The 12,090-nt window shown below is 37.6% G+C and overlaps 1 protein-coding gene across 1 annotated transcript; it reads right to left on the bottom strand.

The window, feature by feature from the left end:
• Positions 1–7,142: 7,142 nt before the first annotated feature.
• On the bottom strand, positions 7,143–10,228 carry LOC119569604 (proteoglycan Cow-like). The gene is made up of 4 exons (XM_037917683.1): positions 10,112–10,228; positions 9,085–9,181; positions 8,189–8,255; positions 7,143–7,260 (listed from the first exon to the last, which is right to left on the bottom strand). The coding sequence occupies exons 1-4, from the start codon at positions 10,226–10,228 to the stop codon at positions 7,143–7,145; spliced, it is 399 nt and encodes a 132-aa protein (XP_037773611.1).
• Positions 10,229–12,090: the final 1,862 nt, after the last annotated feature.

Genomic DNA, 12,090 nt, shown 5'->3' with positions numbered 1-12,090 from the left:
CTTTTCGGTTTCCTTCTATTCCTACTGTGTCTATGTATTCACCATTCAAAATCGCGAACCGTATTCATGTTTACCAAATGTATAAAAGGTATGAATGAGAATGAATACTTCGCAATACAAGAGATGTATTGACCGGTTTCGGGTAATATCTTTGTCAGAAACCGGGTAAAAAACATCTCTTGTATTGTGAAAATATTCATTTCATGCATACCTTCATACAGTTCATCGTTATTATCATTATTATTATCATTATCATCATCATTATTATCATTACTATTATTATTATCATTATACTATTCAATTTTTATTATTATTATTATCATTATTATCATTATTATTTTTTATTATCATGGTTATCATTACTATCATTATTTATTGTTATTATTATTATTACTGTTATTTTTATTATAATTCTTATCATCTATACCACTGTTATCATTATTTTTGTTTTGTTGTACTACTTATTATCATCATCATCATCATCATTACAATCACCATCATGATCATCGCTGTTATCTTGATACCATATCACTATATTTTTCTCGTAACCCCTATGATCCACTAAATCATCTTTTTATTTACCAACCAAAAGTTAGGCTATTTTTATAGTATTCTTTGTCTCTTGTCTGTCTGTCTTTTTCCTTTTCTTTGATGAACTCCAGATGCCCATACGAGACAATTCATGGCTTCTTCAAGAAAAGGATACGGATATCACTTCTTTTATGATAAATTCGTTATACTTTTTTCGTTCTTATATGCATGTTAATAATTCCTTCGTGTTTGGGTTCTTGATTCATGGTTTCAGGAACTTTTTTTTTTTTGTTGTTATTTTTTTTGGTCCACGATTTATTATTATTATTATTATATTTTATTTATATTTTTGTGTATTTCCTCTATTTATCAATGTGTTTTATCTTATCGATAATAACTTGTTGGTAAAACGCTTCGGCACGAGTTTTTTTCCTATAATGGCAATATTTTTTTTCTTTACGGTCGATCTTTTTTAAAAGAATATTTGAAGGGATCAGCCTTTTTGGGATACTGTTTTTGTATATGTTTTTAGTTTGTTTTATTCTTATTTTCTTTCTTCCCCTCGTTCATCTTCCCTCTTCAGTCTTGTAACAATGTCAATTTGCATGGAGTTGTCTGCGCAGCCATTGCTAGGATAGGTTACTCAGTAGGTGAAGGAAATTTAACTTATTTCCCTTTATACACTGTCTCTTACACAGCATGCCAGTGACTATTTTTTAACTTTTGCCATTCTGTTATAATCTATATAATCCACTCGTATGCTGGAGATATGCTTGAAGAGAAAATCACACTCATTTTACCCCTAGGCTTCAACACTCGTACATCAGATTTTGCATTACTTTTACAAATTTCAAAACGGAAATTAACAGGAACGTTTTGATTACCAGACGCTTAAAAATTTAGTAGTCACAATAAATTTCATATATTGTTCCTTCTCTTTTGACCTTTGAAATCTATTAATAATGGGAAGAACCTAGTTTCTCTTGTTGATCAGACTGACATTTCTCGTCATATATTATAGGAAATGTGTTTATGTTAAATTAATACTGCTTATAAAAAAAGGTGTAGAGGATGTTTTTAATACATTGAAAAGGTTGGCAGCGATGCCTTTGATGTTACGTAGAAGAACGGATGCTATAGCCAGATTTTTTTATGTACAGAAATACAGGATGTACACTACACTGACCCTACGTGTGTGTGTGGGGTGTGTGTGTGTGTGTGTGTGTGTGTGTGTGTGTGTGTATGCGTGTGTGTGTGTGTGAGTGTGTGTGTATGCGTGTGTGTATGCGTGGTGTGTGTATGCGGTGTGTGTGTGTGTGTGTGTGTTGGTGTTGGTGTGTGTATGTGTGTTTTTTGTGTGTGTGTGTGTGTGTGGGGTGTGTGTGTGGAGAGAGAGAGTTTTGTTGTCTCCCAAGGCATATGCACAAAATATATATTTTTAAATGTATAAACCTTCACTATATTTAAAAGTCTTTCTCATGAAAAAAAAAAAAAGGTGGTGGAGTAGGTGAATGAAACAACTCTCTTTTTTGTGTGTTTTTTTTTACAAGCTGGCGTCTTTTTAAAGTCTCAGCCGAAGAATTTGGACGCATTAACAATAAAATAAATCAAATATACTAATACTACTAATAATAATTTATAATGACAAGAAATAGATCATGTTTCAGCTTCCTTTCACAGTGAAAGTTTAGATAACCATCTTGCACTCTAGATTCTCGTATAAAACCCATATTGATAGATTAATAATAGTGATATTATATGACGTCCAAGGTATATTCATAATGCTTCTTTAGTGTCGCGCCATCTTGCATGCAATAAGATCATGTTTATGCATTAATGAAACCATGCACAGATGTACAAGCTTGGTCCTTGTGAAAGTTTACCCTTTAGGTGTATTTTGGCGAGCAACCTCTTCAAGATTTCTTGTCTCGAGTTGATCGCATGATGCAATCTTTTCCTTTTTCATGCTATTCAAATTAAAAAATTTTGGGTGACTACGAGGCAGACAGAAAAAAAAGAATCAGCTTGTTTGAAATCAACACAATGCAAGAAATCATTATCAGAGTGTTCGTCAAAAAATCACTGTAAAACACGAGTAAAACTTAATGAAAATGGTTACACAAAAATATACAGAGCCAATTAGGAAATTTTGGGTTTTTATAAATTTCATCAGTATACAAATATATAGTAAATTTCATAAAATTACCCTCAGTAATAATATCAAGAATTGTGTTTTCTTTCACGGGATTATAATCATGCCAATATTAGACCTTCGACCAAATAAAAAGACTTAATTAGAATTAGATGGCAATATATCTATATACAGATGTACTAGAAAATAAACCTAAGAAAAAAATAAAGAAAATATAATCCAAAGGAATGTAAAATAACCGATAGAAAAAGACATGAACAAAAACTTTATTTAAAATGATAATAATAATAAAAGAAAGGATGAACTGAAAAAAAGCACGAATGTAAACAATGGGTACGATAATTACACCTCGGTGATGAGACTTCCAGTGTTGTCAAAAATTCACAAACAGTGAGGTACGATAATTACCGCTATTGAAGGAATCAATAGCGATGAGCATTTTGTGTACACGTTAATACATGACAGTTTGAGTGCTACAGGACATCGATTTGTGAATTCTTCCATTGACGGGGGAAACTGGCTGGCGAAAAAAAAATATTTAGGCTATTTATAAGAGTAAAGTGTGTGTGGGGGTGTGTGTGTGTGTGTGTGTGTGTGTGTGTGGTGTGTGTGTGTGTGTGTGTGTGTTGTGTGTGTGTGTGTGTGCGTGGTGTGCCGTGTGTATGTATGGTGTGTGTGTTGAAAACGAAGAACACTTTCGAAATCTTCATGGCACCGGAATCCATGAGGAAACTTTTTACTTCAGAAAGACTTTCTGGAGCTTTCTCACCAGATCATTACAAAATAAAAATATACAGATTCCTATACAAAAAAAAAAAAGAGAGAGAAAAAAAAAAAAAGAAAAAGTTACACGTGTCATACAAATGGAAAGAAAATGAGCCAGTTTCCCCTTAAACTGTAGCAAAGAGAAGGCTCTAAATCTGCCTTGGCATTCCATAACTCTATTTACTTGATTCTCATTTTTTAAATTTTTAAATTATCAGACATGATAATGGAAAGGAGTCATCCACAAAATTTTTGTCATATAGAGAGCATTTTTTTTTCGTAAACAAAAGTTTTACTAGCTAGCAGTTGGTACGTACATTTTCTTTTCTTATGACTATGACACACACACAAAAATAAGGATAAAATAATGGCTGAGTTTTGGGGGGGGTACTGCTGAAAAATCTACCTTCATTATGCAACAGACACAACATGGCTGCGAGTACAAAGGATATATAGCTTTATACAAAATTCCCGATTGGTGCGCTGGTCTATGACGTCATATGAACGACGGGCAGAGACCATGACTCCGACTGGTGCGCCAGATTGTGACGTCAATATATGACACCAGAAATCATGATGACTTACCGACCCGGTCCCCTGAATTATGAAGTCAAATATATGATATCTGAGACAACGATGGCTCCGATTGGTGCGCCTGGTTAGTGACGTCACGGTTTTGACGCCAGAGACCATAATGACTCCTTGGACAAGCCCGATCCCCAAGTCAAACTTGCGTGTCTTAAAAAATTTTATATATATATATATAAGAATTTTTAATGTGTTTAAAGGGTGCAGTCTGTAGCAGTAACTACGTGGACAATAAAAAAAGTTAGCATCTATGTCTTCAACACAAGAGAAGGTATGAAAAGCAAATATACAATACATAAAACATCGTTAAAAATGTAAATGCATTAACCTTGGGTTTTCAGGAATACGCCCCCTTTTTTTTAATTCCTAATAGATGACACCCAAATCTACTAGACAGGCTTGTTGGGACCACAAACAAGTAGGCAAGTGACTCACCGCACGAACGAGTTGCCCTGAGGGATTTGCTCTTGATTCCATCCGAGGCTCCGAATTCGCTCAGCGACTCACCAAAACGAGCGAGTCTTTGAGGGTTTTGGTTTACTCACGATATACACGTACACATGAGATTCGAATAGCGACTCACAAATACGAAGAGGAAGTTAAAGAAGAGAAATAATGATCAGTCTGGAGATACGCCGATATGAAAGATAATAATTTTGCGGGAGACTCGAAAAAAGAGAAACGAAAATGTCCTGCCAATGCACCGACTAAGAGGAAAAAAAAAAGCGTCTGGGAGTCACCAACACAAAAAAAAAAAGGCGACGGACCTGGACGAAGAAATGGAAAACGGCAGGCCACCCACCACTACAAACACACGTGAGAGAGTGAGTCATTGGGACAAACAGGTTGGGATAGCGAACCACCATGCGGAAGAGAGTTGAAGAGCAGCGCCAAAAAAGCGGTGTGACCAACGATCCCACCGGGGCCCTGTTTATTCCCGAAAAAAAAAGAAAAAAAAAACCGGCTTCGTTCCCATACAGAACTAAGGTCGCGGAGGACGCGCGATCATCTGGCAAACACGTCGTCGACATCGATCTGTTTTGCTACGATTTTTTAGGGTCCCAGAGGTTAATTTATTTGATTTTTTAAAAGTTCTAATATACTTTTTGTTGGTTTTTATAGTTGGGGGTTTTAGGGAGTCTCACCCAAAATAATGCAATATTTTTTTTCCTTTACTTTGTTTGTTGTTGCTGGTCCAGTACGGAGATGCAGGCAAATAGCCATCAAAATGATCAGATCCATTCACAGCGAAAAAATCTTTATTCCACATTAATGCTACTATGACAAAATAGTACTGTGAAGAGAATTTTTTTATTTTTTTATTAATTTTGTTCTCTTGACTACAGTGATAACAGTCTACGGTTGCACTATAAAAAGTCAAATAACATAGTTTACACCTAATTTCATTATATATCCATGCTGGTGAAGATGGTACACACACCATAAACCCGGGTACACACTCGAAAATGCCATACACAGGTACACACAGGTCATGTCAGTGACTGAATCCCTATAGTTTCTTTCCTTCCTGTGACCCGACCTGACCGCAACGCAAAATTGCTGACCTTCTGTAGCATCGACCAAGGACTTCCGGCTTAATTTAAAATATCAAGGTCATGCAGTCTACCGAACCTAGACTTCTTTTTTTTATATTTATCATAATAAATATGGGATTTATCTATTAATTTCCTATGTACAAAAAACAGAGACACGGGTCGCATACATGCCTCCCAAAATCACCCCTTGAAAGGGAAATTTCAGCAGCTCGCGGCACTTTACCAAAAAAGTACAAATATCTTTTCTTTCTTGTCCTTAAAGTGTCAAAATCTCAGCTGTGTTCTTTGTTCTTTTTGTTTGTTTATTTCTTTATAAGCTATTCTTTTTTAATCACGCTTATTTATTTATTTTTCAGGTCTTCCTTCTCCTGCTTCCCGTTTATAGTTTGTAGGGAGCAGATTCTATCCCTTTTGCCTGCTTGTGTTGTTTGTTTTCGTGTGTTTGGTTTGTGGGTTTTTTTTATGTTATAAATACAGATTTAAGTGTTTATATATATATATAATATATATATATATATATATATATATATATATATATATATATAGACATATACATATATAATATATTATAATCTAATATATATTTTATATATATATATATAATATATATATAATATATATAATAATATATATATATATATACTGTGCATGTAATCTAAGTCCACCTCATACAATATGTATTTCCACAGTATGAGATTAAAATTTATATTACCCAGCTACTCCAAGCCAAAATAGAAGTATCTGAATATTATGATCAATAATGTTTTCATTCACCCTCCTTTTATTCTCTTCCCAGCTGTTATCTGAATAAAGGGGAAAGCGGCACTCATAGCTGGCGGGAAAAAATACACTCAGATGTTTATGTGGGTCAGAGAGACGAGTTCCTCAAGTGCCGCCTTTAGACCTGCCTTGCCCCACTCCGAGCTCACTGCGAGCACCAGACAAGCCATCAGAGGTCAAAACCCCTCCCTTCTCCAAATCCTTCCCTCCCTTAGCCCCTAGCCCCTATATGCGCACCCTTTACACCCCCTATACATTGTGCACCACACTGGAGAAGACAAAAAAAAAAAAAACGCACACAAAAAAGGCATTTCAAGTTTACTGGGGTTCCCAAAACTTCCCCGAAAAGGACAGAAAAGTATGTAAAGATGAACGACCTTAATATCTGTAAAAAACGTACGTAACATTACCACCTTAATTTCATTTTTTTTCACTTTTGGTTTAGGGACGCCCCTCAAGTAGCGGGGTAAATAAAATAAAAAACGGAACACCTCGCAGTCTGTTCGAGACCTTTAAGGACGTCCGAGAAGAGGAAATAAAAATAAAACTCCAAAAGAGATACAAAGAGAGAGAGAAAGAAAAAAAAAACGGGAGGTAAACATAAACGACGTCTTCAAATCCAGCGGATCTCAGAAGTGAAGAAGTACGGAGACGTCAAAGAGCGCGTCGAGGGCGTTGAGGGACGGCGGTGGGCAGAAGAACGAGAGAAAGAGAGCGAAAAGAGAGGAAGAGAGAGGGAGAGGCGACCCCCTCTTTGTTTTTCCTCTCGCTTAGATGTCCAGGGGCATGTCGGGCCTGCCCTCCACGGCGTCCATGTCTCGCCCGTCCCCATCTTCTGCGTCGTCGTCTACGTGGTTGCTGCTCACCTCTTGGCTGTTCATATCGCATCTGTTTGACATGCGAAAAAGGATAAGGATAATGACAAGGAGGGTGATGGTGACAGTATGGGATAATGGTGAGGGGGATGCTGATGGTGGTGATGAATATAAAATATAAATTTATAATGGTGAGCTAATGGTTAAAGATCATGATTTGGTTAAGCGCATTGTGATGGAGTAATATGGTGATGATTTCAGTGATGGGCAGAGCTGGTGGTGATGACAATAGCGAGGGATGTGGATGGGGATGCTGTGATGAGGATATGAAAGGATACTGTTTTATAACTATAATGAACAATGAAGGTGAGAGATGTGTTTAACATAAAAAATAAATAGTATTTTGAATCTAATTAGAATCCTCTGGGGAAGTACATTTTCCTTTTTGTCAATATTTAAATTTTGAAATCTGTGGATCATTTTGACAGTCTGATCGCCTTATCTTCGTTTTAAAATGACACCATCTTCTCGTTCCTAATGGTATGGGTAATCTATGTAATCATAAGAGGCTCGATTCAAATCAAATAATTTAACGCACCGTTTATCTCTCTCACTGACCAAAAACAAAGCAAACCTAAGCCTCGGAATAACCCTTTGTATTATTATGATGGAACGAGCAAACAAACAAACAAACCACAAAAAAAAAACACCTAAGTTCCTCAATACCAACCAATTAGATCTCTTCAGGCCCTGTAGTCCCAAAAACCACGTAATTCGGATTCCATTTCGAGCTTCGTTCTTTAAGATTATCACAGATTTTATTTAGTTTTAACACTTTCTCAGCCGGATGCCCTTCCAGCCGCCAGCCCTCACCTTTTACCCTGAAGCCCCACCCCCAAAAGACAAACACACACCCACACAAGAAAAAGTACCCCAGTTGGAGTGCTGTGTGTGCGGGTACTGGGCCTCGACGCCGTGCCTATCCACACACCAGCACACACCCCGCCCCCGCGTGGGACTGCGTCGGCTGATAGTAGCCCTCGCTGTCGCACTCGGGAATGTAGCCGCCTGGAACAAGAGAGGCACAGTGCCATGTTTGGCCGGAGGAAAGGTTTTGTTGTCTTTTTTATTGGTAATGTTTTTGCAGTTGCTGTTTTCATCATCATCATCATCATCATCATCATCATCATCATTTTTATTATTTTTTATTATCATTTATTATTATTATTATTATCATTTATTATCATTATTATTATTACTATTATTATTATTATTATTATTATTATTATTATCATTATCATCATCATTATCATTTCCATTATCATTATCCTTTTCATTATCTCAATATCACCATCATCTTTATCATTTCTATATCTATCATTATTATTTTATTGTTACTATCGTCATCATTACTGTTAGTACTATTATCAGTATTATTAGTATTACTATTACTATCTTATCATTACATTATTATCAATATCATTAAAAATAATAATAATAGTAATAATAATAATATTAATAATAATAGTCATAATAATAATAATATTATTTTTATTATTACTATTATCATTACTGTTATTATCATTACTATTATTATTTCTATAAATTATTTTAAATGCTATTGTTATTATTACTATTACGTCATTATTATTATCATTATTATTATTATCATATCACGATCATTATCATTATTAATATCATTATTATCATAATCATTAAAATTTATCACTATCACTAATTACCATTATTATCATCATTTTTATCATTATCATTTGTATTATCATTATTAGCCTCATCACAATATATCTCCTTTCCAATTACGGAAAAAGTCACCCCCCCAAAAAAAAAAAGGATCAAAATCACAAAAAAAAAGGGAAAACGAGAAACAAGCGCTCACCTAGCAGGCCCCTTTGCTGGCTTTGCGCAGGGCGGCACAAGGGCGCTCTGACTTGTCGAAGCATTTGCACCACTCTCGGGCAGACAAGAAAATATCCCTGGAAAAAAAGGGCCCGGGGGGTGGATAACGACACTGAGAGTGATGGATAGGGGGAGTGCATGATGAGAATGGGGATAGGGTGAGTATATTGATGAGAATGAGATATTGGGGGGTATATTGATGAGAATGGTGGATAGAATAAGTATATTGATGAGAATGAAGGAAGAGAAAGACTGTAGAAAAAGGTCCGAATGAGAATGAAAATCTTTCAGTACAATAGATTCGGTTATATCTTTCGTAGGAAATACGTTATTTCTGACGAAGATAATATCGAAACCGTTCTCATTCGTACCCTTTCTACAAGTGAAGTGATTGATTAGGGAATTTAAAGGAATCAATAAATAAGTTTATAGATGGATTATGAACGGACCTAAAGAAAAAAAACTAATATGAGAGGGAATGTATCATGGATCAACCCCTGTGGTAATTACTAGGGGCAACCTATGGCTTTATGTTAATTAAAGCACGGTCTATATTTCTACTTCCCCTTCCTCATCCCCCCCCCCACTTCCACAATTCCTTTTGAGCGCGGGCACTCTATTTCTCTTCTTACTCCCAACTCCAACAAACTCTCCCTCCCACCTCCTTTCCACCCTCCTTTCCCTTCACACAACCAAGCTCAAACCCCCCCCCCCTATAGCCTTCTCCACAGCACTCTTACCTCCCCTATTCCTACTCAAACCTTCCACCTCCTTTCCCCTTTCCACCTCCTATCTCCCCTCTTCCTTCCCACCATCCCTCCTTATTCGTCACCCCTATCCCTTTCCTCTCACCTTCCTCTCTCATCCTTCCTCCCCCTCCACCTCACCTTCCCCTTCACACCCTTACCTTTATCCACCCTTCCCGACCCTCTCCCCTCCCCCAACCTTTTCCCCTCCACACCCTTTGCCCCTTACCCACAACCCTCCCCCCCGTTTCCCTCACCTACCCAAGATCGCACGGTCAATGAAGGGCTTGATGCATCGCTCGTGGTCATCGGCTCCAGCTGGTACAGTTCCTTCACGCTCAGTCGGCCCCTCGCTGTCCCGTCCAGGTGACCCAGCATCCAGGAGACCTCAGGCTTGCACCAGGAGGGAGCTGGGTGGGGGGAGGTCAGAGGGGGTTAGAGGGGTGAAGGGTGATGGGTATAATTTAAAGGCAAGTGTTTGAGATGGTTGTGCTCATAGTTGGGGGGAGAGTATAATAGGTTGATTAGTGATTGCAGTGTTGATAAGAAGTGTGTGGCTAGAATACTGCTTTATTATTATATATATTATATATATAATATATAATATATATATTATATATAATCTTAAACGTATGTCTATATCTATATCTATATCTATCTATCATATATGTATGTATAAATGTATATGTGTATGTATGTATATATATATATATATATATATATATTATATATAATATATATATATAATGTACATATAAATATACACACACATACATACATGTTGTGTGTGGTGTGTTTGTGTGTGTGTGACACTGCCCCCAGCCCCCCCTTTCGTGACGGAAGTTGGTTCGTCTGCGGGAGTTCGGCCATGATGACGGAGAACCAGTCCAGCATCCGGTTCCCCATGGCTTCGAGGGCTTTCCTGCGTGCATTCTGGGGGCGGAGGGCGGTTCGCTGGTTAGACGGGCGGTTCTTGTACGGTTGATGGTGGTGGGTGGTATTTAGTGGTGGTTTAATGGTGTGAAGGGGTGTGTTTTCGAAGGGTTGATGGGGTAATGCGTGGTAGTTAAGTGGTTTAATGGTTAAAAGGGGGCGGGTTTCTGATGGTGGTGATGGTGATGGGTGGTAGTTTAGTGGTGGTGGGTTTTGTGGTTAGGTGGTTCTTGCGTAGTTGACGGTAGTGGGTTGTGGTGAGTGGTGATGGGTGGGTAATGGGCGGTGGTTCGGGGTTAAATGGGTGGTTCTCGGATAGTTAACATTGGTGGTGGTGATCCGGTGGTTAGATGGGTAGTTCTTGCATGGTTGGCTGTGGTGTGGTGATGGGTGAGGTTAAATTATATCACGAGGCTGTAACACATTAACTTTGGATTGCAACATGAGGATAGGACTGGGATGCTAGAACTGTAAATACAGCATCCGAGAAGCGAGTTGCTGTTGTATCTTCTTTAATATATTTATCAAAACTTATAATGGTGGCAAATAATGATTACTGCCATTCGGGCCCTTTAACCCAATAAAAAAAATCTTATGACATCACTGACTGGTAGCTTCCATTATTTAACAAGAAAAACCCGAAACTTTGATTAAAAATTTAAACCTTTGTTTTGTCATTTTATATAATCTTTGTGTCTTCCATACCTCTCTCTCTCTTCTCTTTTCTTTTCTCCCTCGCTCTCTCTCTCTCCCCCCTCTCTCTCTCTCTTCTATTATCTCCTCTTCTCCTCTCTTCTCCTTATCCTCCTCTCTCTCTCTTTTCTATCCTCCCCCCTTCTCTTCTCCTCTCTTTTCTTTTCTCGTCTCCTCCCTCTCTCTCTCTCTCTCTCTCTCTCTCCTCTCCCCTCTCCCTTCCTTCTCTCTCCTCCTCTTCCCCTCCCCTCTCTCCCCCCCCTTCCCCCCCCCTCTTTCCTTTTTAGCTTCTTCTCCCTCTCTTCCCCCCCCCCTCCCTCACGCTCTCCCCTTTTATTTCCCATATCTGTTTCTTGATTACAAATTTACTGCAATCATTTCTATTTCCCCCATTATTTTTAGTTTGGAATAAGGATTATCATCCTCACTTTTACCCTACAAGAAGAAAAGAAGGCTGACCAGGTAATTGCTTATTGAACTCTATATTTCATCCACTTTAAGACTATAGCTATATCCTTTTCTGCATTACTTCATTGTGCTTTACTACCGACTTGTTTATTTTCTATGACTTATAATATACTGTCAAACTGTTCTCCCGTACACTGCTATTAAAA

This window comes from Penaeus monodon, unplaced genomic scaffold, assembly GCF_015228065.2.
Source record: "Penaeus monodon isolate SGIC_2016 unplaced genomic scaffold, NSTDA_Pmon_1 PmonScaffold_1700, whole genome shotgun sequence".
Taxonomy (NCBI): Eukaryota; Metazoa; Arthropoda; class Malacostraca; order Decapoda; family Penaeidae; genus Penaeus; species Penaeus monodon.
The sequence above is the reverse complement of the archived record's forward strand: the minus strand, read 5'-3'. Positions and strand labels throughout refer to the sequence as shown.

Excerpts from the sequence above, each read along its gene's own strand:
- LOC119569604 (XM_037917683.1), bottom strand. The coding sequence starts at position 10,228 with ATGCTGGGTCACCTGGACGGGACAGCGAGGGGCCGACTGAGCGTGAAG. Across the intron at positions 9,182-10,111 it reads CATTGACCGTGCGATCTTGG|GGATATTTTCTTGTCTGCCC; the intron begins GTAGGTGAGGGA and ends CTTTTTTTCCAG. Across the intron at positions 8,256-9,084 it reads CCAGCAAAGGGGCCTGCTAG|GCGGCTACATTCCCGAGTGC; the intron begins GTGAGCGCTTGT and ends CTCTTGTTCCAG.